This window comes from Phyllopteryx taeniolatus, chromosome 18 (genome assembly GCF_024500385.1).
Source record: "Phyllopteryx taeniolatus isolate TA_2022b chromosome 18, UOR_Ptae_1.2, whole genome shotgun sequence".
Taxonomy (NCBI): Eukaryota; Metazoa; Chordata; class Actinopteri; order Syngnathiformes; family Syngnathidae; genus Phyllopteryx; species Phyllopteryx taeniolatus.
In genome coordinates this window covers 18389908-18416562 of record NC_084519.1, presented here as the reverse complement: position 1 = coordinate 18416562, position 26655 = coordinate 18389908, and the positions used below count along the sequence as shown (strand labels likewise).

The following is a 26655-nucleotide window of genomic DNA, read 5'->3' as shown; positions in this document are numbered from 1 at the left end:
AAACTCCCACCGACAGAATTCCTATCGGCCTTCGCCTGGAGATGTTACGAGATGTGCCGAGTCTTCGGCGTCACGAAGGGGGCGTTCCCGCAAGGCGAGGGGCGAGGCTCGCTTCGTTGATGGGAGGAGCCGGAAGTGATGACGTCCGGAGCCTCGCTGCCCGGCTGTACCACGTGACCGATTCGGGACGCGCTTCACATGTCCCCGCCGAGGTTTGACAGCAATATAAACCCCTCAAGCAGCTGCCGTTCAAAATGGGTGCCCTTCCTTCCTTCCTTCCTTCCTTTCTCTTTTAATAGAGTCAGATTTGATAGTTTGTACAAGCGCCTAGCCTGTGGAGCGCTTTGATAATTCATAGCGTTCGGAGGCAGCTTGGACAGTCGACATCGTGGGAAATCGGGGAAATCGGCTCGCGGTAGACTTGCTCGATTTGCAACCTGCATGCGGATGGGGAGCACGTGACTTCCGAACTCAGGCAGGACCGCGCCAGAGAAATAACTGTCACGTGGTGAGCCGTTTTCATTTGTTGTGTTTTCCAAGTTTTATTCAAAGGTCTATTTGTTTATTTGTGAATAAAACCTCACTGGGAGAGGAATGATTACTGTAATCCAATTTGATTCATAAACTTGCTCTTGAATGAATCGCTTCAAACAAAATGGTAGAAAACCCTTATTTCTGAAAAAGCACTTTCCACTTTCAATTAATGACGTGATACAGGCGGCCATATTTGTCCGTGTTCTCCTCACGCGGGTGCCGGGTGGCGGGTGGCGGGCGGCGGGCGTGCTGGCGCCTTATCCCAGCTGTCTTCTACACCCTGAACTGGGAAGCCTCATCTCGCCATCGTGTGTGTCCGATAATGGGTGAAGAAGGTGCACATCCTCGCAAGTGAAACGTTACACTTGTCACACGTCTTCCAAGTTCTCTTTACTGCGTTTATTTCCCGATTATAATTCCAGATTCCTGTAACTTGATGAAGTAATGCACGTGTTTTTTGTTGTTTTGTTGATTTGGGAGGGGGCACTTTTAATCTCTTGGATGACGCTCTCTTTTCCTCTCGCGTAACTAAGCACCGCCCGCCCCGCGCGTAAGCACCGCCCGTCTCATTCCGTCAACAACACGGCGTTCGAATTTTTTTTTAGATTCCCCCCCCCCACCCCCAATCACACTCGTCGGCTAACGATGATTTGCTACATTCGTTAACCGAAAACCAGTCCGTCGCCCTCCTTTTCGCCCTATTAGTTTTTTTTTTGGCTTCTCCGTCGACGGAGACAACCAACGCCGAGCGGTACCGACGAGGGCGGAAATATCTCGCCCGTGTAGCCGCAGCTGGAGGCAGCTAGCTGGGGTTAGCATCTTGGCGAGACGGCGCTAGCTGACTAGCTAGCTAGCTGGATGGATGGAGGACACTTGGCTCGCTTGGTTCTATTAAATGCACGTTCACCGCAGCGTCTCGCGTATTTGCACCCCGAAATGATGATTCGTCTTTGACAGCGGTGAGTGCTGAACAAAATCCCGTCTCCTCTCTTCTCCCACTAATGCCCCGATCATGTGTTCGGAAGCGTTTTTATAGCTGAGCTCTCAGCAGCAGCAGCAGCAGCTGTCCGGCAGCCACGCCTGGGGCCTTTCAAGCCATTCGTTCACATGTCTGTTTGCTGCTGTTTTTGTGTCACGCTACAGTAATGTTTCATTTTGCTGTGTTTCAACAGAGGGCTTCTGTGTGAGCGCAGTTGAGCTCAGGCAAGGTGGGAGCCTCCGGGATTTGCTTCTGCCAAAATGATGCCGGTAGGTCTACTTCAAGCTCTTGTCATTATTTGGCCATATGTGTGGAAAGAGCATTTGCTCGGTATCCAGTTGAACTATCCATGTACTAGTAGTAGGTCGTCTTACTAGTAATGTTTTCACCGCTACTAGTTGCACGTTTTTGTTTTGCGCCCACGACGCAGTTGAACTGCTGTGCTGCTTTACTAGTAGGCATCTGTCACACACTAGTTTCATGCCCGCTCGTAGTTTTGCCTCACTCATAACATGCAGTCATACCAGTTTGCCAAAGTTGTCCTTCTAATGTGCAGAAATGTCAGACAGTAGTAAGGAGCTTTGATAGAAATTTCTGGTGGGAGCTGTCAGTTGTTGGCGGCGTATACAATTCTTAAGCTCCCTTCTGTCCACATTTTTCAGCATTCTTTGACTTCCAGTAACGTTCCATTAACCACTTTTGTTGGTTGTTGGTTAAATAAACCTGCTGTGGTTATCCGACAAGAAATGTCTAAAAGTGGCAATGGGATAAGTGGCTGCCATCTTTGTAGAATTTCTAAAAACAAAACAAAACATGGAAACGTCTGTAAAATCCTGTAACAAATTCTTGAAAAAACAATTGATGACTAAAGTACATGACCTCTTCTACTACCCACACTGCTCTTCTCAGGAATAATGTTCTATTTGTGCTATTTAAGTCAAGTTTTTGGGGGAAGTGACACGGTTTTAAACGTCACGGTAATGTTGACTCGTCAACTTGGAAAACGCCTCCCTTGGAACTTCAGCTCGCACGAGCTTATTCGTGGATATTTGGAACTGAAACTTGTCAGCCGAACGGAGGAGGGCTTCCCCAACTAGCAGACAAAACTGAAGGGCTGTGGAGAGATGTTGAGAAATGATTAAAGTTATACTGTTTTACTTAAATTTCAAGGTGTTTTTTGACCAGATTTTCTATAGGTGATATCAATCCGAACATTAATCACAAGTCGCAAACTGTTATTGTTCAAGAAAGTCACTGGAGCAAAGTGCCAAAAGTTGAATCGAGCCAGCTGGACTCTTCTTGGTCGTTAAAGATGTGTTTTTGTCTTAATCCAAAAGGCTTCTTGAGTTCTAAATCTTAGGTGTGGCGTTTCCTTATTTATGTCTGTGGTGGGTAAGCCTTTTGGAGTAAAAGTGCGTTGTCTTTCACAACCAAGAGTCCAGTTGTCTTGGGTCAACTTGACTTTTTGTGGATTAGCATGAGCTGGATGAGTGAGAATCCACTCGGACGTAAGAACATAATACGGGGATGGGGAGCAGCGCTTGCTTTGTCAGGACCTCCTATTGTTAACCTCGGTCGGGCCCAACAATGCCGCGATGAATTGTGGGAATGGTGCTCGACTCGCGGACCCTGCGGGGAGGGCGACCCGGACGGAACATGTAACTGGGGTCGGATACATTTTAGGGATGTCGGAACGGCTAGCTTTTGCTACAACGGTTAGCTTTTGCTTGGGTTTGTCAGCGGAGGTGGGACACCATGTCTGCCCTTTGATTAGCTGGGAACCGGTCCAGGGTCAACCCTGCTTCTTTTGCCCCAACGTCAGCTCGGATAGACTCCAGCTCACCGCGCCCCCTAATGAGGACAAACACTTTAGAAAATGGATCCATGTATGCGACCAAATTTTCAAATTTGGCAGGAAATCCAGTGTGGACTTTTCCGGAAGTTGGAATTAGTGGAGGAATATTTCTCGGGTGTGCGCTGCCCCTGCTGGACGTTTGCGCCCCGTGGCGCCGCCAGGCTATCAAAGTCAAAGACTCAGTGGAGCAATTAGCGCAGCCTGCGCTGGCTGCGTCGCGTGATGGCGCCGGCCAACGGGACGCCGGCGCATCCACTGCAGCCCTCTGCTGCGAATGGTGACTTTGGAGCCCAGTAAATGGTCAACCGCCGTTAATTTCACGTTGCCGAACGGCGCTTGGCACCATTTGCAGCCGTAGTTGATGCTGAATGTCCAATTTGTCATCTGCGGTCCTCTTCAGTGGCCCTTTTTTGTTATCATATGCCGTCAGACATTTGATGTTTAATGTTTGAGTCCCAACTCCCTTGGCTGCCCCCCTCTCTCTCTCTTTTTTTTTTTTCCCTCTTTTGCATCATTCATTTGATTTCGTCTCTCACAGCCTCAAATGCACATTCGTCATCTCAATCAAAGCGACACCAGCTTTTGAAAAGACGGTGGATGTTTCCCAGACGTGTTTCTGCTTCTGCTAGCTTCACAGAAGAAGAAAATATGCACACTGTAAAATAGTCAGCGAGCAAATAACTTGTCAAAAAGGGCCATATTGTGTTGAGGTGTGTTTTAAAGGCAATATATTCTCTTGAAACATGAGTTCTTCTTGAAGATGTGAACACTTGTTTCTTGACAAAAATCACTGTTTTAATAAGAATGTATTCAATTTTTTTTGTTTCTTTTTTTCATAGGAATACATACAAAGATCTGGACAAATGACGTTTGCATGGCCAGTTAAGGCCTTACTTGTTGTTTTTCATTTGATTCTTTTATGTTTATGGCCCGCGTGTGTTTTTATGCAATTTTCTATTCTAGCGTGTTCTGAGGTACGTACAAATGTCTTACGTCGCCAGTGTAGGAACAGAAGTGAGGATTCATTTATGTAGTCCTAAAAATAGTTTGTGTGAATATAGCGTTTGTCTCCCGCTCACCCGCGACCCCAAGAAGGACACGTGCTATCGAAAATAGGCGTGAAAGCTTGAATGTTTGAACTTTGGCTTCTCACGTTGTCGTCTTTCGCAAAGACGGCCTGTAAAGTTGCCGCATTGGTGCCGTAACGGTGCACGCGCTAAGCTAAGCCGCGGTCAAATAATGAGATGCGTGACGTCGTCTGCAAAACTGAACCGCTTTCAACGCGACAAGGCCGGAGACGTGAGTGTCGGGTGTTCCACTTGGGCACATTCCACGCAGGTGCCAGCCTACCTCGGCTTCAGCGCCCTCATGCTGTGTCGGCGTTGTTTATACAGAGCGGCCACGTGGAAAGCAAGGCGGAGAAGTGCCCTCCTTCCTTACCCCGAGCGGTTTGATAGCGGCTACTCTCCCTCTCTCTCGTCCCTCGCTGCGTTTGTGGTTTCCCAGACCTCTGCCCCCCCCACCCCCCCCGCCCCCTCCCTCTCACAAAGCCAATGCTTTTTCCTCCCGAGTCTCCTCTGCGGCACAAGAGCGTCGCCGCCGCTTTTCTGACGTCGGCCGGGCTACGGCTTAGCGTCGTCTAGCGTCCCGCCGTGGAGGATGAAGAGGTTCGTGACCATCGTGTTGCGCGGCCTGGTGGGTCTGTCCAAGGCGAACCCAGCTCGGGCCAAGGAGCGCCAGCGGCCGCCAAAGAGGGAGCTCAGACGAAAAAGGAGGGCGCTCCGGAGAGCCAGAAGCGCCGGCAGACGCAACTCAGTCAGGGCGGTTGGTATCTCGCCAGCGCTCGTTCGGAGGGACCGATTTCAGGCTTGTCGAGTCATTGTGGATTGTTGCAAATATTGAGGCACTCGGCGCTCGTACGTCCGCGTCTAGCAAAATATGATGCGCTGTTCCTATTTGCCATTTTGATGGATTCAAGCACGGTGCTTGAATTTGGGCTAAAGGGTTAAAAACATCAGTCATCTTAGTGATTTTCTTGTCTTTGATAACACCTAACTATATGGCTGAACAACATTAATGTACTTAAGCTATGTAAACCTCCTTTTCGTTTGTTGTTTACATGAGTGTTTATTGTTAATTGCGTCTAAAAGAGCCTCCATTGACTGAAAATCATACAGCATGTTGAATAAGAATTCTCACTCGTCTTCTGATTGCAGCAGTTTTATCTTTGTTGAAAGTCATTTTGTTCTTTCGGTACAATATGTTGTTACCTCCGGGTGTCACTCTGGAGATTAGATTATCTCATCCTTTTTATTTCTTCTATGTTATTGACCTTGCCTACGCGCACTCTTATTAAATCCAATTGTTTCGGATCAAAAGCCTTCCGCGGGAAAATGTCAGCCGTGAGTCCTTTTGACTGGAAGAAATTCCTCCAGCGGGATTTTATAGGTCGCTTTGATTTTTCTTTGTGTTCTCTGACCGTGATGTATGCCGGCGGAGTGCCGTAAATGTGCGGCGGTGCGACGTCGAGCTCGCTCATTGCACCTGATGGAGCTTTGGTGCCCATTTTCAGCAAATTCCAAAGGAGAAAACCCCCACGGTGTGTTCTTACTGGTCTAATAGTGTGTTAGTGTACTCGCAAAGGATCGCACACCACATGCCACAAAAATGTCTGTCGTTGTACCAAGAGCGATCAGTGAGGGGCAGCATAGTGCCAAAGGACATCCAGACGGACTGCAGGAAAAGACAAAGAAGGAGGAGGAGTAATAGTAGTAGAAGAGAAGCTCGGCTAACAGTTTTCCTCGCCAACTCCCAAGATTTCCATTAGAGTTGGCAAACCTTCTCCTTCATTGCGGTGAATGACAGCCAGTTGCTCCTCTTCTTGTGTCCGGCAACCGCACCGGCTTCCTAATTGGCTGGCGTTACGTTTCGCGTCACAATGGCCGCGTCGGCGGCCGGGCCAACTCTGTGTTGACCACGCACACAGAAGGATTTTCAATCAATCCCATACGTATGTTTGATTGTCAGCTCTAAACCAAAGGAAAAGGAATCCTTTGGAGGGATCCGACAAGCGGGCCTTTGCTGATTTGTCCGGTGTGTGCGTGTCTTGCTCTGTCAGTGGTCAAAAGGGAAACGACTCCATGCTGCTTGATTGTTGCAAACCGATGCTTCGCCAGATAACGCAAGCTCGGGCTTGGACCTACCAGTGGGATGAAAAAGGATCTGAATCCTTTGGAATTAAACAAACAAAACATTTCTGCATAAGTTGGTCATAAAATGTGGTCCGAGCGTCATCTCAATCATAATAATAATCAGTCTGTTTAAATTAATACCAAACAAACTATTATATTTGTATAGACTATAGAGCATAACATGTAAACAATGACCGGGCAGGGACTTGGATTGAATAATTGGTTGACCCTTGACCCTTTGGCAGAAAAAAAACTCAACCAAACATGTTCTGTATTTGCAGATCAGATGCTTTCTAGTGGCCATAGCTGCTTTAAGCCACACCTCCAATCCCCTCATTGATTGGACTCCAGGTTGGCTCACACCTGACTCTGATTAGCTCTCGGAGAATCCGTAGCCGACAGGTTCACTTTTCCCCTCGCTGACCTGAGAATGTTTACGTGGTATTCTCAATGAAAATGTGAAAAGATGGAAATGTTTGTGTGGTATTAGCTTAAGCAGACAATTTAGACCGCAATTTATGCAGAAATTGAAGACATTCCAAAGGGTTCACTTATTTCACCTTGACATATGTGAAAGGCCGCTCTTTGGTCAGGGCGGCGTTCGGTGTACTTTGCCTCTTTGCCTTGTCCTGAGGGCGTTTGAATTCCTTTGCAAGCCAAGATAAAAGAGAATGCGCCTATGATTACACTTTGGAATCTGTTCCCAAAAGGGCATGTGCTCTCAAGTTCGACGGATCTGCCAGTAACACGAGCCCGCAGGAGCGCCTTGCGAACCTTTTTTACGTCGCGCTTCCAACTGTCTTGGGTGAAGCTCTAATCATCGTGAACGGCCGTGGCGTGCGCAGACTCGAGTCGCTGGCGTGCCACAACTGTGGGAGTGGGTATTTGAGCTGTGGAAGGGCTACGGCATACAGGGGAACCTCCTCAGTTTGAAACAAAATAAAGTTAGACTACTCACAGTAAGGAACGAGAACAGGAAGGTGTTTGCAGAGTGATACTGTTGCTTTGTGGTGTTTGATTTGGATTTCTGGGTAAATACGTGTATTTGAGTTTTCCGGAAATCGTGGCCGATCATGTAGATTTTTCGAAAGTAATCCTAAAGATATTGCCAAACGGAACAGCAGAAATGATGATAGTGTAATTTATAGAAGTAGTGTAATTAAAATTGAGTGTCATTTCTATTACACTATGTAACATTCCCCATTGGTGTGGCCGCGCGAAAAATAAAACAAGTAAGCGAATGAAGAGGATTTGGATGCATTGGCGAAGTCTCGGATCGGGACTCAAAATCAAGTGAGCGGGACTTCCCGGGTATATCTTGATTGGTCAAATGATGCTTCTCGGTTTGCATGACGTTTTGAGGTTAGGAACTCATTTGCGTAGCGGAGTAAGAATAAGCGTATGTGGTCATGTGGTGCAAGAAGGCACACTCAGTTCCGACTATGCTGACTTTCATTTGATCCTTTTATATTCAGGGTCTCTTGTGTTTTTCATTCAAAATGTTTACGGTAATTATAACTATGACTGCGTTCAGCATAGGTCACTGCTAGACTCTGTTTTTAAACCGAGGACCCCGTGCAGGTAGATACTGGTGGCGATACGCAAAACTCTCTAATGGGGCCAAAGAGTTTTACATTATACACTTCATAAATGTGTCAATGACTTGCCGTACAAGGCTTGATACTGTCCACTCTACATTTGGGCTTGCACTGACTAGTTGACTAGTCACTTTACTACTCCACGATGATGTTTAGAGCGTGACGTCGACGAGTCGCCAATTGCGGGTTTTAGTTTTGAGGCGGCGGCAATTTGAGTGACGTCGCCACTTTTGTAAACTGAGGACCTCAGTTGATATTTAATGAACTGTTTTGCAACCAAGTCCTTTTTGCCCAGTAATTCTCAATTGTTGGTTATAAGCTCATTGTTAGTCTTGGACTCTTTGTTTTTTTTTCTTTAATACATATATATTTTTTATTATTATTTTTGAGGAATATTTTTTCCACTGTTTGGTTTTTGGATCAGTTGACTGTAACCGACGGCCCTCCATCGACGTTTTGTCCTTGTCCTCCTCAGATGATATTGACGGTGTACCTCAGCGACGGGGAGCAGGCCATGACGGAGGTGCCCATCACCCCCGAGACCACGTGCCGCGATGTGGTGGAGTTCTGCAAAGAGCCCGGCGAGAGCGGCTGCCACCTGGCTGAGGTCTGGAGAAGCAACGGTGAGACCGAGTTCAGGACCGTGAGTCAAGAATCAAGGCCGTTCACTCATTCCCTACTCCTTCGTCACTATGTCGGGATTGAAAATAGTGGCGTGTGTAGGACATGCATCAGACAAATGAGAAATAGTTTTGGAACACTACTTTGGGTGCACGGTTAATCACGTCATTGCTGTCGCATCATTGCAACGTACCAGGTCAATGTTTGACTGTGGAACTTGCGTAATAAACATTGAACAAATCAATCACTGTTAACGGTGTATTATTTGAAGCTGAGTGCATGGTACAAAAAAGAACCTATCCTCACTACACATTCCAAAAGCACAAATAAATGGCAAGCTCGCTCTGTATAGGACATTAGAGTGGATAGGAAGTGATTTTTGGCATTCCGTGCACACCTCCGTGGATACTTGACCGTCACCGAGCCTTTAGCTTTCCTGGCTAATCTATCGCCATGCTATCCAGAGCCGGCTGCGGCAGTGAAGAAAAATCTATAAAGATTCGCCCGTGAATTCAATACCAGTCAAAGATTCCCCTCCCCAACCGGACAAAAGTTAGGATAATCCTCTTAAACTGCAAACTTGAACGTCTGAAAGGGATTACGTGCCGTTACAGTCCACAGCGCTGCCACAACGCATTCCTCGCAAACAGTTTGCTTCCGCTGACGCACCGGGCGATATCAGCATTTTTGTTTTTTTCGCCGAGGGGCCACTCCTCTGTTGAAAGCACCGCCGCCAGCCAAATGGGGGCTTTAGTCGGGGTTGGGCTGGTGCTCGACAAAGCACATAACCCCCAAAAACGAAAACTTCTTTGTCTCTTGTGTGCTCTCGCTGTGTATAAAATACAAACATGTTGTTCTCAATATCAGAAGACACTTGTTTATCTTCAAAAGCGATTTGGTGTGTTGTGTGCTGATTTGTTAGTCGTGAGAAGCAGACCTCAGCCAATCAGGCCCACGCACGGACACAGCGCGGTTTTTAACTTGAACTTGCTGCCCCGAATGTATGGAAAGCCATTGGAGCATTTAGTCAATCTCCTTGGTACGCTCTTTGTTCTCACCAGTGAGACAAAATGATTGCATTTGTAATGTGTGCGGCCAAACCAGGGCCCCTTAGTTTCCTGACATGTTGCCCGTGTGCGCAGAGCGAGCCATCCCGTTCGAGCACATGATGTACGAACATCTCCAGAAATGGGGCCCCCGCAAGCAGGAGGTCAAGTTCTTCCTGCGGCACGAAGATTCCCCGACTGAGAGCAGCGATCAGGGTGAGCCTCCCCTCCTCCTTCACCGTGTCTCCTCTTCCCCCGTCATGCGTGTTCCTGACATCTGCTCACCGTTGTCATCGCTTCGGCTTTTGTTTGTTGTGTGTTGCCTCTCGCACTTGCTCGAGATGTAGTGAGTTACTTTTAATGCACACGTGGTTCTTTCATTAGCCCCAGTAAGGCTTGGTCTCAGCGAATGATCACGGCCTGCTTTCATATATATTAGTATTTATATATAAAAAAAGTTGAGTTTAGAACTGTCACTACCGGGAATTTTTAACATCTAAATTTACTGCCAGTGGTCTGTCTTTGCCCGTGTAGCGTTGAATAATATATTCCGATGTGTGCGTCAGACTTTTCCCATTTTAAGAAAAAATGGCATAAAGTCCAGTCCGTCAGCATTGCTTGTCCGTGTTCTCGCGTCACTCTTGTCATGTGCGATCTCGTCAGCGACTCTTCAAACCCACAGTGCTGGTTGACCGAGTGCGTTCGCATCACCCTGCTTGCCTTTTTACTGACTCGCCAGCGATGGCGACTGTGTCCTCGCAGGGAGTCAGCAGTCTCAGGATCAGACGAGTCGGAGGAGCGGCAACGCTGGAGAGAAGCACAATGAGAACGGGGTGAGATTCTGCACATGGCGTTACGCACTTGCCTCTTCCCAGTCACCGTCTTCACGCTCAGAAAAGCCATCTCAAGCAGTGTTTCCCAAGTTTGGATTGAATTCATATTAGAAGAATCTCGCCGCACACCACCAAAGAAAAATGGTATTGTGTACCTTCTGGCTTGAGATGATGTCATTGTTCGGTCTGTCACTAAACGTTGCTCGCGTAAATAGATAACTGAATAGTTTTGCAGTTTTGGAATCGCCGATCCATCGTCTCCAATAGAGACAATTTGTGTTCTTCTCCCGAAGTCATTCGACCATTGAGCTGACTACGATGTACGATGTACCGATAACATTATGTGCGGATGCGTACAGAATAGTCCATCCCATAGTGAACATGATAACATTTTCATCGTCGCAGTTCATGTTAATAGTTCTTAATAATTTGGAATTGTTAGGCGTCCCACTGCTTCAGCGTACGCCAAAAACAACAGATTACAAACGTGATCTCAATAAGCCTGGAGTCCGTTGAACTTTTGAACCTTTTTTAACAAACTCAAACATGCTCTCAGATTCAAATCAAATTTAAATGGCAGTTGTTTAAAAAAAACTTACTGCCAGTCTTTTAATTTTCCATTCTATTGTACTTCTATGTTTGGTTACCCAACAACAATTTAACATGTGACCGCACAGTCAGACTGGTTAGCGAGGGTGAACTTAAATAGAAACACACGCCACTATGCCATGGAAGAATACATGCAGACTGATGATTGATACATATAGAAATAAATGCTGGCCTATCTATCGCTTTCCTTTGTAGTTTTTTTAGTTTTACGCCACCAAATAGCAATAGATGACTTATTTGGAAGTGCGCCACTCCCAACCCTGTCAGGTGTAAGCTTTGCACGCATGTTAAGATGCGGCTGGAGGGTGCGTTGGTCTGAGTCGGATGCAAAGCAGCCTCTGGCACGGCGTCCTCTCTCGCTCCCTGGCTCGGACCATCTGTCCCAGATTTCACGTTAGAAAAGTGATGCGGTCAAGGAATTGAAACTAATTCGTCTTCCGGGCTAAAGAGAAGCACTGTGGAGAACGGAGCGAATGGCTTTTATTTCCCGCCCAAAGCGTTGGCTGGTTGCAGGAGAGCACTCGAGCTTTGTGTTTTATAGCTCCACTATAGCTCAACTTTTTCACTTGACCCTTTTGAGAAACAATTCCAAGCGCGTCCTGAGCGTGCAACGATTCCATAAGCTGTCACTTGACCGCCTAAGTGTCGAGGTTAAACTGTGTCCAGATTCGCCTGCAAATATTCCATTGAAAGGATTATATCAGTCCGCCTGTAGGATGATATAACAGCCCTCTAAGAGGATCAGCGCCAACTTCCAGGTCATTGTCTGCAACAAGCGGAGTGCGCTGCCCCCGTAAAGCCTGGTGTGAGCTTAAGTGGCCCAGGGGAATACCACGAGGATGTTTGGATGGCACAATTTTTGGGTCCACCGTAGAAGAGTCACTTACTTGAAGAATACAAGTGCGTCTTCGTGGTTTTCAGCCACAAAGTGTCAGAGCCGGAATGACATCCGCCATCGTTTGCGGCCGGATATCCGCCAGGTGGTGGGCTTCTGGCTCGGATGTGTTGCGGGCTCGGTGCCTTTCCGAGCGTGGCCGCGTCAGCCTCCTCCGCTTTCCCTCGTCTGCCTCGGTTGAGTCAGCGCATCTGTCTCCTTCTGTGAGCCCTCCGAGATGTCCTTTTATCTTAAATGCCAGGTAGGGATTAGCTTCAAGTGTCTTAAAAATGGATTCCAATGGGCAAGCAGTAGTGACTGCACAACATATCCCTGTTGACACAAGTGCTAGATCAACCAAATTTCACAGGATTAACAATCATTTTAATGATAAACACAGTAAAAATGGTTGACATGAGCCATGAATCAATCCTTCTTAATCAGTCCTGGGGAGATTTGTGGCTTCATGTGGCTGTTTAGGTACATTTTCTCTTTTAGCCATAATTACAGCTCATTGTTTTGAAATTTATTTTCTGTCCCACCGAGCCCAAAACCCTCTGCACACGAGTCCCGTCCTTATTTTGGGTTGTAGTTTCAGGTTAAATAAAGGGTTTTGATAAGTAATTTTTTTCCTCCTCTCTATTGCGGGTCCTGAACCACAGCGTTGTTTATTTCGAAGTGGTGCGGACAAATGAACCTGTATTTCGTGTTTTGTGGTCCCAGGTACTTGAGTTGCACATTCTCTTGTGCGTTTGCGCGCAGGTGGGGAATCCGCGTGTGGAGCTGACGCTTTCCGAGCTCCAAGAGATGGCGGCGAGGCAGCAGCAGCAGATCGAGGCTCAGCAGCAGATGCTCGTCGCCAAGGTAGCGTCGTCGCGCTCCACAAATGTTTTCTTCGGCGCCTTCGCTCCCCCCTGCGCTCGTGGCCGGGCCTCTCATCCATCACGAAACCGCACACTCGCTGTCCTCTTGCAATTTGAATTCTTTAATCTGCTCACCGCAAACTGCCGTCTAGTTAAGTGTTTTCCTTTTTAAAAGATTGAGTTGTCGTCATTTGTTTGTTTACTTTGTTTGTGTTGAAAACCTTTTGCTTTAGAGAGACTGTAGCTTCGAAGCTCTCTGCCGTGACCCCGCACGAGGGCAAACATTACGTAACAAACGAGGTGGGAAGCGGCATGAGTCACGGGGCCGGTATTGTCCCGCGTGTCCTCGTGCACATTGCGTGGAATGCAAAAATATTCAGATTAATTTAGAAGGCGAGATCCTCGCTTATGGATTCATTGAGAGTTACCTTTTTGAAGTACGTTGTGACGCATCATCACGGCCCGTCGATCAGTCACGCCGGATGAACCGGATACCGCCTGAAAAGTGGGCCCCCTCCGAGCCCTGCGGTCATTTGGAAACCTGGGCCTGTCGCTTCCTATTTCCGTGCTGATAACTGGAGCACTTCTCAGTCGGATGGAGAGATGAAGTCATTTGACCTGCCTCGACATAGCTGAGCGTTTCATTGTCGGCACTCAGTAGAGATGTAGACTGTATTTTACTTCAACGTCCATGGGGGGATACCTTCCAGACCCACCCGCTATAGGGAAAAATCTGTGTCAAAAGATTCGAAGATGCTGTACGTGTTGTACTGTACTGTATAGGGCGGGCGGGGGGGTGACGTTGGGTGCACATTTTTGCCCATGTTGTTTTTGCGTCGCCACTGAAGGAGCAGCGTCTGCGCTACCTCAAGCAGCAGGAGCGGCGTCAGCAGCAGACGGCCACCGAGAGCGAGAAGCTGCAGCGGCTGAAGGAGCGCGTCGAGAGCCAGGAGGCCAAGCTCAAGAAGATCCGGGCCATGCGGGGCCAGGTGGACTACAGCAAGGTCATCAACGGCAACCTGTGTATGTATATCTTATTGTCTCCCTCCTCTTTGGCTCTGAACAACCTGGATAAGCGCAACAATTTGCAAGCGGCGTGTTTGATGGATTGTCTGTTCATTTGCTCCACCCAGGTCAAATTTGCTTGTGATCAGGGGAATTCCCTTTTCCAAGAATTCACACCAAACCAATTGGTTCCAAAAGTACACGACCCATTCCACTGCCCGCACGGCTCTTCTCTTGAAGAATGTTCCGTTTGTGTTCTTAAAGTTGAGCTTTTAGCGCAAGTGACACCGTTTGACGCGTCTGCTTAGAGAAGCGCTCTGAATTTTAGAGCTGATCGGTGGACATGTCCTGCTCGGTCCCCATCCAGCGGCAGAGATCGAGCAGGTGAGCGGCCTGTTCCAGGAGAAGCAGGCCGAGCTGCAGGCGGCCGTGCTGCGGGTGGAGCAGCTCAGCCTGCAGCTGGAGGACCTGCGCCGGGGCAAGCTCAACGGCATCCAGACCGCCCTGGGCGGCCAAGTGGCCGGCACTGCCGCTCTGGAGCTCCGGAAGCTCTACCAGGAGCTGCAGGTACTGTATGCCGCCCCGCCGCACGTGCTCTGCATCGCGTGTACTGTAAACCCCCATTTATCATCCAGAGCCACCCGTTTTGTGGGAAAATCGACACGTTGTTTACCCTTTTAACTAGAACTATTATGCACTTCTTTAGCGCCTGCTTTCACTATGTCGCCGATGGCACAGTGCCCCAAGTAACTTTGTCATTCACAGTTGAACTTTACTGTATAACTGACGCATAAAACAAAACAGAATGATTGGTGAACGGCGGACTACACCCCGGAGTGGTCGCCATTCAGTCGCAGGGCACAGAGAGACGACCGAACATTCTGATTCGCTGATTCGATTCCACGCTGCCTGGACCCAAGTCAGGCGAACGTAGCACTGCCACCATCAAAGGCTTCAAAGAGAAGTCTGCTCGCTTAATGCTAACATATGATGGGAAACGCCATAGATGGGCGAACGGAAATCAGCATTAGTCTTACGGTAATGCTGCTACTTTAACACACACGTAGCAGCAACATGTACAAAGAGCCTACAACAATTCTCTCTGCTCTGTGGGAACGTCGTCTATTACAGGAGATTAGTTCTCTGCCTCTTTCGCTGTTCATTCCGCTGCATCTGTTGCAGTGGACCCCAGTGCTGCCTGGGATGTTGTGGCAAAATGTGGTACTACACTGAAGGAGCGCAACTCTTAAAAAAAACAGAACGAGCCGCGATACAACTGTCGTTAATGCTGACATTTCCCCTTCGCAGATCCGCAACAAGCTGAACCAGGAGCAGAACAGCAAGCTGCAGCAGCAGAAGGAGCTCCTGAACAAGCGCAACATGGAGGTGACGCTGATGGACAAGCGCATCAGCGAGCTGCGGGAGCGCCTCTACAAGAAAAAAGCTGAGGCACGTCAAAAAGAGAACCTCCCTGTAAGGCTAGAAGCGCTCAACACACGTCAAAGTCTCTTACAAATGTCCGCCAGAACACTCCAAGGCTTATTCAAATCATAGGTTTTCCCCTATCTTTCTTTCCGTGCCCGTCATTTATATTCAGTATATCTTACTCCTCCAGCTCAACAGGGGCAACGGGCCGCCTTCCCCGCAGCCGGCCGCCGGCACGCTGGGCCGCGTGGCCGCCGTGGGTCCCTACATCCAAGTTCCCGCGCCGACCCGACAGGACCCGAGTTACGCCTTGCCGCCCGAACCGCTCAAGCCGCAAACGCTGGGTGTCAACAACCAAGCCAACCAAGGCCGCGCCAAGTCAGGTCGGTTCGAGAAATCGCACTTCCGAGTGGATTTGTTCTCGAAATATGACAGACGTGTTAATGATCGAAAACCTACAATACTTGAAACTGACAAAAGTAATCGAAAAATAAATACAAATCATGTGAATCCAAAGTAATGGAACAGGCCCGGACAAAAATACTTGCAAGACCGGTGTCGAAGGCTCATCGACGCTTCGAGAAATCCTTTGCTTGCCTCGAAAGGTTTTGCAACAAAATATTAAAGTGCACGGTGTTATGCCATCCTTTTGTCCAGGTCGCTTTCTTGAGTTCTTTTTCTAAAATGAGCCTGTTGAACCACGATTCAAAAGGCAATGTCTGATTTTCATTGGTGGGTAATTTTGAGCGCATTTTTATTGATGATTACCTTTGTCAGTTTGAAGTGATTTCAGTGACCATTGCGGCTTTTTCTTTGACACCAACTTTCCCCGTGTGTTTACACACAGTATGTTATGTAATATGCTCAATGGACACTTCATGAGGCACACCAGCACAGTTTGATGACCTTCAGGGCCTCTTCATATACAGGTGCATCTTCACAAAAAAAAAAAAAAATTCAGTAGTTCAATTCAACTCATGTTGTACAATTTCAAACATCAGCCCTTAATTCTTACCTAATTTAAGACAGTTGAGACCATTTGTATGCGCTCTTTTTTTTTCTTCTTCTTGATGCATTGCCAGGATATCGGATCGGGGTTCGGTATCAGCAGATAGTCAAAATCAAGTGACTCGGACTCGGGTGGAAAAAAATGTCATCGGGACACCCCTTTGAAAATCGAACGGTAAATCGATCCATCTGATGGAAAGCTCTCATTTTGGATACCTTTAGATTGTGCGGCTGTACCTAATGAGGTGGCCGGCGAGTGAATAAAGAGTCCCGCGTCATTGAACACCGTTTGCATGAACGACTGTGTCCCCGTGTCGCCCCTCTACCTGACCTCCTGCTTGATGTTTTCCACCCGTACTTGAATCTCCTGTGGTTTCCTTCCTCCTCTCTAACTCTGCTCTCTTCCTGTGTGTGTGCTGTTCTTGTCGTCTACACTCTGACTTTCTCCCCTCCTTCCACTTTTTCCTCTCCTTTCATGTGTCTCTGTGCACCGCGCTGGTCGTGGCGGTGCGTGATGTTTCTGTCTCGATGGGTTTGCGGGCGTGGGGTGGACGCTCGCAGACGGCGGCGTGCCAAAGTCCCCCGGCGGCCCCTGGAAGGTGTCTGATTTAGACATCGTCGTGGACCCGCTGCCCCCGCCCCTCCCGGAGTCTCGCCCGGGCCCGGGAGCCTCCGCCGGCTCCGACGGCACATCCCGTGAGTGCGCAGTGGCAGTGGCGCCTCGCGGAGCCTCTCGCCCGTTAGCTCTGTCTTCCCACTCAGCCATCTTAACCGTCGGCTTTTTGAAAGAAATCAACTCCGAGTGGAACCTCCATGGTCGAATGGCACGAAAGTGCTGCATAGCGGGAGTTTTATTTTCCAGAGAATGTGGCTCAAACTTCAAACCAAATCTCGGGAGACTTCCGACTCACCAGCTTCTGCCCTCGTGAGCCTATTAGAGTGAAAATTACTTCAATGATATCTAGTAGAAATGAAAAAGAAAAGCTTTAAGATGATTTGATAGGTTTATACTGATAGTATTAACAACTGAGACAAACATTTTTGGGTGGAAAATTGCAACCTTCCCTTTTTTAAATTGGTGAAAAATTGGAATTTCCATCATGCCATGCTAGATTTTGAATAAACTAAGAGCGGGTCACTTTGACCCATTAACATTGTTGCTTATAAAATGAGCACAGCACTTATATTGAAACAATATGACAAATGGAACAGATTCATTCATGACATATTTCCATTCTTCAAATGACAACACCAGATTGTCAACTTTGGAGGTTCCACATTTGCCTAACGTGTTTTGGCCATTGAGTATTTGGTAGGAGCACCATGATGACGTCATCTTGCTCCATAAAGGGTTGAAAGCTCGCACGTGCCGCTGCACTGTCAGCCCTGGCAAGAGGATGCAGTGACTTCCTTTTTTTTTTTTTCTTTAATGATCCCTCTGGGGCTTGATTAGTAGTCACATCAAAGTAGCATTTTGCTGCCGTCTTGAAACGCTTTGCTGCGCAAATGTTCATTTTATTTGACATCTTGTGTGCTTTTGAGGGCTTCCAAGAAGATTCACAGAGTTGTATTTTTGATTTTTATTTCCCTTATTTGTATTTATTTTTCTAATCTTCATTTTTTTTCTTTTCAATGTCTTTTTTAGTTATTCATTTATTTGCATTCTCCTTTTATTTCCTTCCTTTTTGTTTAATTGTATCTATTTTATCTCTTTGTATTTTACTTCCTCTTTTGTATTTTCTTTATTTTGTTTGTATTTTCTTTAAGTTCAACAGACTTAATTTTACTCATATCTTATTTTATTTCCTTTATTTCTATGTTCTTGTTCCTTTATTTTTGTTTTACGTGTATTTTATTTACTGTATTTTGTTTTATTCATTTGATTCCCATTTTGATTTAAGCCCATTCTTATTGAAGTTGCCTCACTTGCACAAAATGTAACAAAATACTGGCATCTTGGTGAAATATTGAAATTCTCATTAATTTTGCGATAAACTTTTTAGTATTGCTATATGAATTCCTATTGCTTTTATGGCTTTAATTATTAACCAACTGAATATATTTCTAGTTTCAAGTGCCATTTAGGTCGCCCTCTAGTGGCCCTTTTGTCATTACAACTGTAAACTTTCCCCCTCAGCTGTTGACTTCGACTGTGTCTTGCTTATTGTGCTTTAGCCAGCGACGCCGGTTGGCCCCCTGTGGGTAAGACGGGCGCGTCCCTCAAGCCTCCTGAGAGAAGAGACTCGGATTCGCAGGCTAAGACCCCCCCTTCCGGCCCCCCTGCTGCTTCAAGTACAGAAAAGGTCAGTGTGCTTCCGTGTACAAGGATGAGCGCCAGCTTGTTTCCCAGCTCCCAGTGTGACATCACAGTGACGACTTCTAATTGTATTCTCACAGGTGCCTGACTCCAAAATGGCCGTGTCGTCCCCTTCCATTTCCAAACCGCAACCGCCGCCGTACGGCTCGCACCTCTCTTCGGCCAACTCGGCCAGCTCCTTGGAGCGCCGCAAGGACGCGCCGCCCCCGCCTCGGCAGCTACCGAACCCCCCTGCGCCCGCTTGGCCCCGCGCGCCACCCGCCACCGGCTCTTCCTCGCAGCAGATCCAGCAGCGGATCTCGGTGCCGCCGAGTCCCACCTTCCAGCACCACGCGCCGCTCTTCCCGCCCGGTGCGTGCGAGCGGGCGGACCCCCCGCCGGCCGCGGCGGTGCGCCCCTTCATCCCGGACAGGGGGTCGCGGCCCCAGTCGCCCCGGAAGGGCCCGGCCACCATGAACTCCAGCTCCATCTATCATATGTACCTCCAGCAGGCGGCGCCAAAGAGTCAGCCACTCAAACCTGCTCTCAAAGCAGGTAAGAGATGCTTCCTCAGATTAGGCCATTTGAACCGACTGGACTTGGGCGCAATTTCCCTTCCCTCGTCCGTCCATGGGGGGCCAATGAGGGGCGGCTGTAGGTCAGTAGGTGGAGCCGGTTGGCGTTTGAATCTCGGCTCAAGACTTTCCGCTGTCAAAGTGTCCTTGGGCAAGACGCTGAACCTTAAATTGACTCCAGGTCGGCATTGTAAGTGAGAAACTGTTCTCAATTGCCTTACCTGGTTAAACAAAGGAAGATATAGTTACTATATTTTAAGAATTTGGGCTTTATCATGTGCCATGTTGTCATTGTTTGACTACTACATCATTCTTGACTTTTTATTTCTAGTCGTTTATCACGGGGAGTACATTCCAGACGCATCCGTGATAGGTGAAAATCAGCAATACAGAGAGACCGCATATAAGTGTTTGTTTTAAACAAACGTAAGCTACTTATTACAAAACATATTTTCAAGGGTTCCGTCGCACCTTGCTGTTGAGAAATGGGGAAGTATCGTACATCATCACTTTCAGGAAACTAGCACCAAACATATAATTCCGTATAATCTACTATCTTATTGCGAACATCTAATGCAAACTTCCCTAGATGGGCTAATGGAAATTAGCATAGATGTTACGGTAATTCTAAACCTTCAAACAACTGCTATTTTCACACACGCAAAGCAGCAACACCTATAAACACCGTATACAACAATGCAGAAAATGTATATTCCCGCTGCTCTGTCTATGAATGGACTTTAGTTGGGGACCTTCTCTTTTGTAATAGATGGGGCCAGTCTACATTGACGCGGTTTTCACAGTCATAACGGCGCACTGAGGGAAAGCGTAACTACGATGTGGCCTGTGACATAAATGGGTTTGACACCGCTGCCCCAAAAAAAGGAAGTGTATGGATGCTAACAGATTTTGTTGAACTCTCCACACTTTGTCTCCAGTCTATGGGAAGCCTGTCCTCCCTCCCAACTCAACACCCCCCTCGCCTCTGCCTTTCGTCCCGGCCGGAGGGGCCTTCCCGTTGCTCCAGGGTCCTGCCGGCAGCGGCGAGGATACGCCGGACGGCGACGCGGAGGATCACGAGGGGCTACGCCACGCGGAGCCGTCTGCTCCTCCCCCCAGCGTGGAGAACATCCCCCGACCGCTCAGCCCCACCAAGCTCACACCCATGGTACACTCCCCAATGCGCTACCAAAGCGACGCCGACCTCGAGGTGCTCCGCAAAAAGCTGGCCAACGCTCCGAGGCCCCTGAAGAAGCGCAGCTCCATCACGGAACCAGAGGGCCCCAGCGGACCTAACATCCAGAAACTTCTCTACCAGAGATTCAACACTCTGGCAGGGGGCATCGAAGGAAGCGTCGGATCGGGGGGCGGCAACGGGGCAGGCGACGGAACGCCCTTTTATCAGCCGGCAAATCCTCCAGCCTTTCTGGGCTGCGACCGGGCCGCAGACACGGACAACGGCAACCTTCCTTCTGACGCCCCACCGCCGCCGCCGCCGCCCGAGGCGGAGGAGCTGGGCTCGGAGGCTTCATCTATCGACCCCAACGACAACCAGCCGCTGCCTCCGCCCCCTGAAGGACTTTTGGACCCTGCTGAAGAAGAAGGACCAGAAGAAGAGGACGACGACGACGACGCCAACAACAATTTGGAAAGTGCCGAGGCTTTGCTGCCCAGCCCTGTGCTAGAGGTTACGTCTCCGGAGGAGAGCGGTATCGTGCTGACCCAACCATCGGTGAGTCGTGCATACGCAGAACTAGGTGGAGGGCCTCAAAAATATGCGGTGGAAAAACAATGGACAAAAATCTGACAAAATATTTGAAAATACCGTAATGCCTCTCATGTTTGCAGTCCGCTATTCGCAAATTCACCTATTTGTCTTTGTTGTGCTCTTCCTAAAACACCCTAAGATGCTGCAAGATGGCAGCAAAGCTCTGTCTAATAAGGAAAGTAGTAGATTGGTGTCAAGGAACTATGTTGAAGTGATGCATCTTGACTGAGAGACGAGCTAATTTTAGCCTGGGTTGTTAAGCGAAGAAATTACAAGAGTCTCCACCGCATATGAATGTACACGCCCACTTTGGGTGCGTTTAAAAAAAAAAAAAAATAAATAAAATAAAATCAGCCAATTCTTAATTAATTGTCTAGTCTGCGGTATAGTTAGTTAAAACTATTAATATAGGCAAAACAATCTAGGTGCGGGGCCTCAGTTACAAGTGTTTTTTTTTTTTTTTTTTTCGCTATTCACCGCTCGGTCATTATCTCCTGCTAATAAATATTAGGAATAAGACAGACTAAATACAGGGGGTCCTTGGTGTCGGGGTGATGGATGGCGCACAAAGCCTAAAAAGATTTTTCATTCAAATATTTACTGTGTGACTTAAGTACTGTGTCAGTGATAGATTACGGCGCATCCTGACTTATGTACAAATTCTTAACGTGTAGGAATGGGTTTACCAAGGCCCTCCTTTTGATAGTTACTGGAGGTATTCCCCAAGGCTCTGCAGTAGGTCCGGAGATTTTTACACTATACATAAATGTCATAATTAGTTGCTGTCACAGTAGCAAACTTGTGGTGTTCCAGAAGGCTCAATCAAGTACTGAGACCTGCAGAATACAACTCGTTTTCTCTACACAACCATAAATCGATCGAGAATGGGGGTCCTTGGTTGACAACAGTCGTCGGGACTGTTGTAAACGTTTTGAAGTTACAAATGGTGCGTAATGAACTAGTTTTCGCAAGCATACGGCGTCACGTACAGATTTGGGTTTCGTTGGCGCCTTGGGAAGGGAACTCCTGTACTCCCCTGTAGATGAATACTGGTGGTGTTCCACAGGGCTCTGTACTCGGAAAGCGCAAGATCTCTTCTACATTAAAACTCTTCTCCCCCCGAACAACAACAACTGAGAATGCTTGTTTCTGCTTCCCCAAGCGCACAAACCTGAAGAAACCAGAGTCTGAGCGCACCGGCCACGGCTTCCGGGTGAAGTTCAACCCTCTGGCTCTCCTGCTGGACGCCTCATTGGAGGGGGAGTTTGACCTGGTCCAGAGGATCATCTATGAGGTGCGTTGACGAACCCCGTCATTGCGTTATGGATAACCGCTTCAATTTTACTGAGTCCTCCTCTGTTCCAGGTGGAGAATCCCAGCACGGCCAACGACGAGGGCATCACCCCGCTGCATAACGCCGTATGCGCCGGACACCACCACATTGTCAAGTTCCTGCTGGATTTCGGCGTCAACGTCAATGCGGCCGACAGCGACGGATGGTCAGCGCACGCACACGATCTAATATCACTTTAATGCGTTGACGAATGTTTGTGCGAGCAGGACTCCGCTCCACTGCGCCGCCTCATGCAACAGCGTCCACCTGTGCAAGTTGTTGGTGGAGTCGGGGGCCGCCATCTTCGCCAGCACCATCAGCGACGTGGAGACGGCTGCAGATAAGTGCGAGGAGATGGAGGAGGGCTACATCCAGTGCTCCCAGTTCCTATACGGTAACTAATATTGCGATTTTATATTTGATATACTGTAGTATTTGTGTATTGGATGTGTGCCTTTAAGGGGCGTTGCCTAGTGAGAGACGTGATCTGGAATCCGGTTGGCCGGTTATTTCAGTGCGAGTTTCAGGATATGAACGTGGCCTACAGCAGCTCCTTGCGAGTGTTCTCATTTTGTATTTGTTTCTTTGACTGTTGGAGCCGTTCAGCAAACTGCCGAAAGTGCGTCGGCGACTGCGGCTCTCCTTGCCCACGTGCCAGGGCATAGCAGTACCTGAATGGCTCCCTTTTTTTTGTGTCCCCTCTATTAGCTAACGTCCGTTGTTCTTTTCGCTTTCCGGTGTAGGCGTTCAGGAAAAGATGGGCATCATGAACAAGGGCACGGTCTACGCCCTGTGGAACTACGAGGCTCAGAACCAGGACGAGCTGTCCTTCGGGGAGGGGGACGCCGTCACCGTCCTGCGGCGGCAGGATGACAGCGAGACGGAGTGGTGGTGGGCGCAGCTGGAGGACACCGAGGGCTACGTGCCTCGCAACCTGCTTGGGGTACCGACGTTCATACTTTCACTTGCAACTGGCCCATTTTTCCATTTGAATGATTCGGGCAAATTTTGTCAGGGTGATTTATTTAGAATTAATTTTGTCACTGTTGCAGCTTGACTGCTATATTAAGCGGCTTTTCCGACCCCTGTAGCGACTATTTTCAAGAAAAGCAACTAGCGACTTAAATGACTGCTAAGAAACCGACACCATGAGCCCAGTCTTTTCACAATGTTTTGTGGACGACAAGAAAGGAGCTCGGTGGATGGCAAACGTGCGGCCAGTTGCCAAAGACGGTGCAAAAAAAGCAGGGATTTAGCCCAATAAGTTGGGAACTCTGCCATTGTCATAAGAAGAAAAAACTTGTTTTTGTCCTCCTCATTTCAAGTAAAATTGGCTCAAAACAAATGACTTTTTAGGCGAGGAGTCTTATTGTAAGTATAATCAGATTAGCTATGGCTAGAATGAGAATTTGAGTTTTTCCAATGTGGGAAGTGAGATTTTGGTGGGAGAAATTTAAAAAGGCCATATCGCCCAGCCCGAATTTTGAACGCTTCTTGTCCCTTTAAAAGAATTCACATCGACACTTTTTTTTGTTTTTGTTTTTTTTTTTGCAGCTGTACCCTCGGATCAAACCTCGCCAGCGCACCTTGGCGTGACGTCCCAATCTTGAAACAAAGAGCAGAGAACAAATGCTGAGCCTCGTTGATCTCCTAGTGGCCATTTTCTTCCCTGGCGTTGTTGCCATTTATTTCAATGCACGCACACAGACACGGTGATAGACAAGCACTCCAAATGCAGCAAATCCCGGCGGTCACTTGGAAGCCGTCACTCTACGTTACCCCGTCGGCTACGCAGTGCAGCTCTTGAAGGTAACCCTTGTCGCAGTATTTCTTCTTTCTTCCTCAGCCATCTTTTCTCTCCTTGTGTGGTGACTACGAGTCTACGGAGCAGCATGGCCATGTTGCTGATATGACATTTAATTGCATCTTAAAATTATTTTTTTTCTTTTATAAATCCCACTTGAGAAGAACGAACCCAAATGTATGCTTTGTTTGTGTTTCCAACCACCCAAAATTGCAATGGATAGTTTCTGTGTTTTAAAACTGTGTGGGTGTGCTGTAAAAAAAACAAGACTAATTATGTTACCCAACACTTTGGAATAAAGGAGCAAATGTTACACTTTGTACAAAATGTTAAGGATATTGGGCATTTGGGGTGAAATTTCAGGATATTCTTTGTGGTTAAGTCATCTTCCCAAACGCTTTCTCAAAGGTCTGACAGCCATGAATGTTGCAGTCATTAAAACCATAAGATGACTAGGCAGTTTAATAGGCGCTAATTAATCTGCATGCACTTAACTTTGTGGCTGACCAGTTTCTTCTCCTCTGAAGCGCTTTGTTTAAAAACACAAAATCCAGACGTACAATCTTGAGGCGACGTAATGCCGCAGAGTGAGCGAAGAGGCAAGTGGAGCGCAACTAGATTTGTTCTCAAGCTGTTTTCAGCACTTTAAATTGGTTAATAATCTGTCAAAGTAACAGCCAAGGTGGGGGGAGATGACCATATTTGGACAAATGAGGTTCCTGCCCTAAAACTGAGACAATTGCTCCTGCATTTGACTATTACATCCTGTATATTGTTAGCAACAAATTGAATACAAAGAAAATTTTTGCAAGCAAATATTGCAGTATCCAACTAGTATATTTTGAAATTTTTAAGAGATTTGGTAACAGAAAAATGTTTGTAATATCTGTTAAAAGTGAAGGCAAATCCAATTTTGGTAAAGAGTTCCTGCCAAAATGGAAAGAAACTTAAAAGTAGACGCAATTTGTTTCCTTTAGTAGGCGCTGTAAAATGATGAACGCTGCTACACAGAAAGTTCACAGAAAGGCATAGAAGCGGAGGTCAACTTGTGCAAAATGTACTGTTGGAAAGTTTAGAGAAGGTCAAATTCATTTCACCTTTTAAGCGATTCCTAAAATTTGATCCCAAAGCCCAATCGATATCCCGAACCTTTTGTGACTTGATCGGACCGACTGTCCCATGTCACACTTCGTAATCCCGCTCGAAATGAGGGCTGGGCAACCTTTTGGCGCACGGGCCATATGGCGGGCGCCCTTTCGAGCGTTTAGTCCTCATGGAACACGGTTGAGTTGATTTGGAAATCAAATTTGGCATGACTGATCTTCATTGCAGCATTTTCTATTCATTTAAAGGAATCCAGACACCTCGTTTCGAGACGCTTTTGTCGACCTCACTTGCGAGTCGTGTTCTCACAGTGGCCGTGACGAGCTTTTCAATCTCAGGACCAACACGGTGCTGCCGATGACTCCGTCGTGTTCCGATTTTTATGCGCAGCAAAAGTCAAAAGAGCGACAAAGCAAAACATGTCCAGAAATAGTAAGAAGCCGATATCGTGGCTTTTTAATGAGAGACTCTCCTCCGTTCACGTATGACCTTCCCGTGCGTGTACGTTTTCGTACATGTGTTTTATCTGAAACTCCGCAGTGTGTTTTCATCCTCCAGCGTGCGAGTGGCCCAGGGCTTCGTCGTCTTGGATTCAAAAGCTGTACATAGCGCGATTGTTTGTTTGCTGTACGGACGACGGGGGCTTTCTCGCATTAATGCTGTACTCCACACAAATACAAAATCTGTACATGTGAACAATAAAAGTGAAGCTCTGGCATGACTCAATTGTGGATTTTGTGGCGCGCCAACATCTTACAGTTCATTTATTTACCACAAGAGGACACACAAGTATCAATGAAGACATTTTGTGCAACGAAAATTGAGTCTCGTTGCACGTTTACTACTTTACTGACCATTTTTAAGCCCAATGATGTAAGTAATGGTAAATATACAAATCACTTATAGCTTGTAGCATATAATTAAATGGACAATTATTGTTTAAAACCCAAGTATAGAGACGCTTAAATATGATGATACAAGACTAAAACGTAAAAAATCTAAATTATAAATCTAATTTCTCTGGAAAAATGTAAGACCCAGAAACACAACCTTTTTTGGCGGGGGCGGGGGGGGGGGGGGGAGACCAAATAAATGCTCTCGATGTTTCAATTTCAGATTGGAATTTGGGAGGTAGCCTGTATTGGCATTAGTTTATAGGAATACAATAAAAATGGTTACCTAAATGTATACTGACGGTATACATGGCAAAATCAGAGGCTCTGATATTTTCGTTGTGGTCAGTGGTCTCCATTTTTAGCAGCATTAACCAATTGTAATATTTTAATATTTTTTCCCCCCATTTTCAGTTTTGACTGCCACAATTTCAATATCTT

At 47.3% G+C, this 26655-nt stretch overlaps 2 protein-coding genes across 7 annotated transcripts in view; both read left to right on the top strand.

Annotated features, from left to right (window-relative positions):
• The first annotated feature begins 15 nt into the window (after nt 1-15).
• On the top strand, nt 16-26042 carry ppp1r13bb (protein phosphatase 1, regulatory subunit 13Bb). 6 transcript variants are annotated; one of them, XM_061753563.1, is made up of 19 exons: nt 16-508; nt 1707-1782; nt 8633-8780; nt 9921-10040; nt 10587-10657; nt 12903-13004; nt 13852-14026; nt 14376-14575; nt 15317-15481; nt 15624-15816; nt 17003-17137; nt 18617-18744; nt 18839-19292; nt 20251-21044; nt 22243-22374; nt 22446-22579; nt 22641-22807; nt 23157-23356; nt 23968-26042. In XM_061753563.1, the coding sequence occupies exons 2-19, from the start codon at nt 1774-1776 to the stop codon at nt 24007-24009; spliced, it is 3369 nt and encodes a 1122-aa protein (XP_061609547.1). In that variant the 5' UTR covers nt 16-508; nt 1707-1773; the 3' UTR covers nt 24010-26042. The 6 variants fall into 6 exon arrangements, with proteins under 6 accessions (XP_061609547.1, XP_061609548.1, XP_061609549.1 ...); XM_061753564.1 differs by lacking the exon at nt 16-508 and adding an exon at nt 847-869; XM_061753565.1 differs by lacking the exon at nt 16-508 and adding an exon at nt 1133-1493 and having other exon boundaries at nt 15317-15457.
• LOC133468104 (disheveled-associated activator of morphogenesis 1-like) overlaps nt 24086-26655 on the top strand; it is a 46124-nt gene continuing 43554 nt past the window's right edge. The window contains exon 1 of the mRNA XM_061753570.1: nt 24086-24222. The gene's annotated coding sequence lies outside the window, so the exon portion shown is untranslated. The remainder of the gene's footprint in view (nt 24223-26655) is intronic.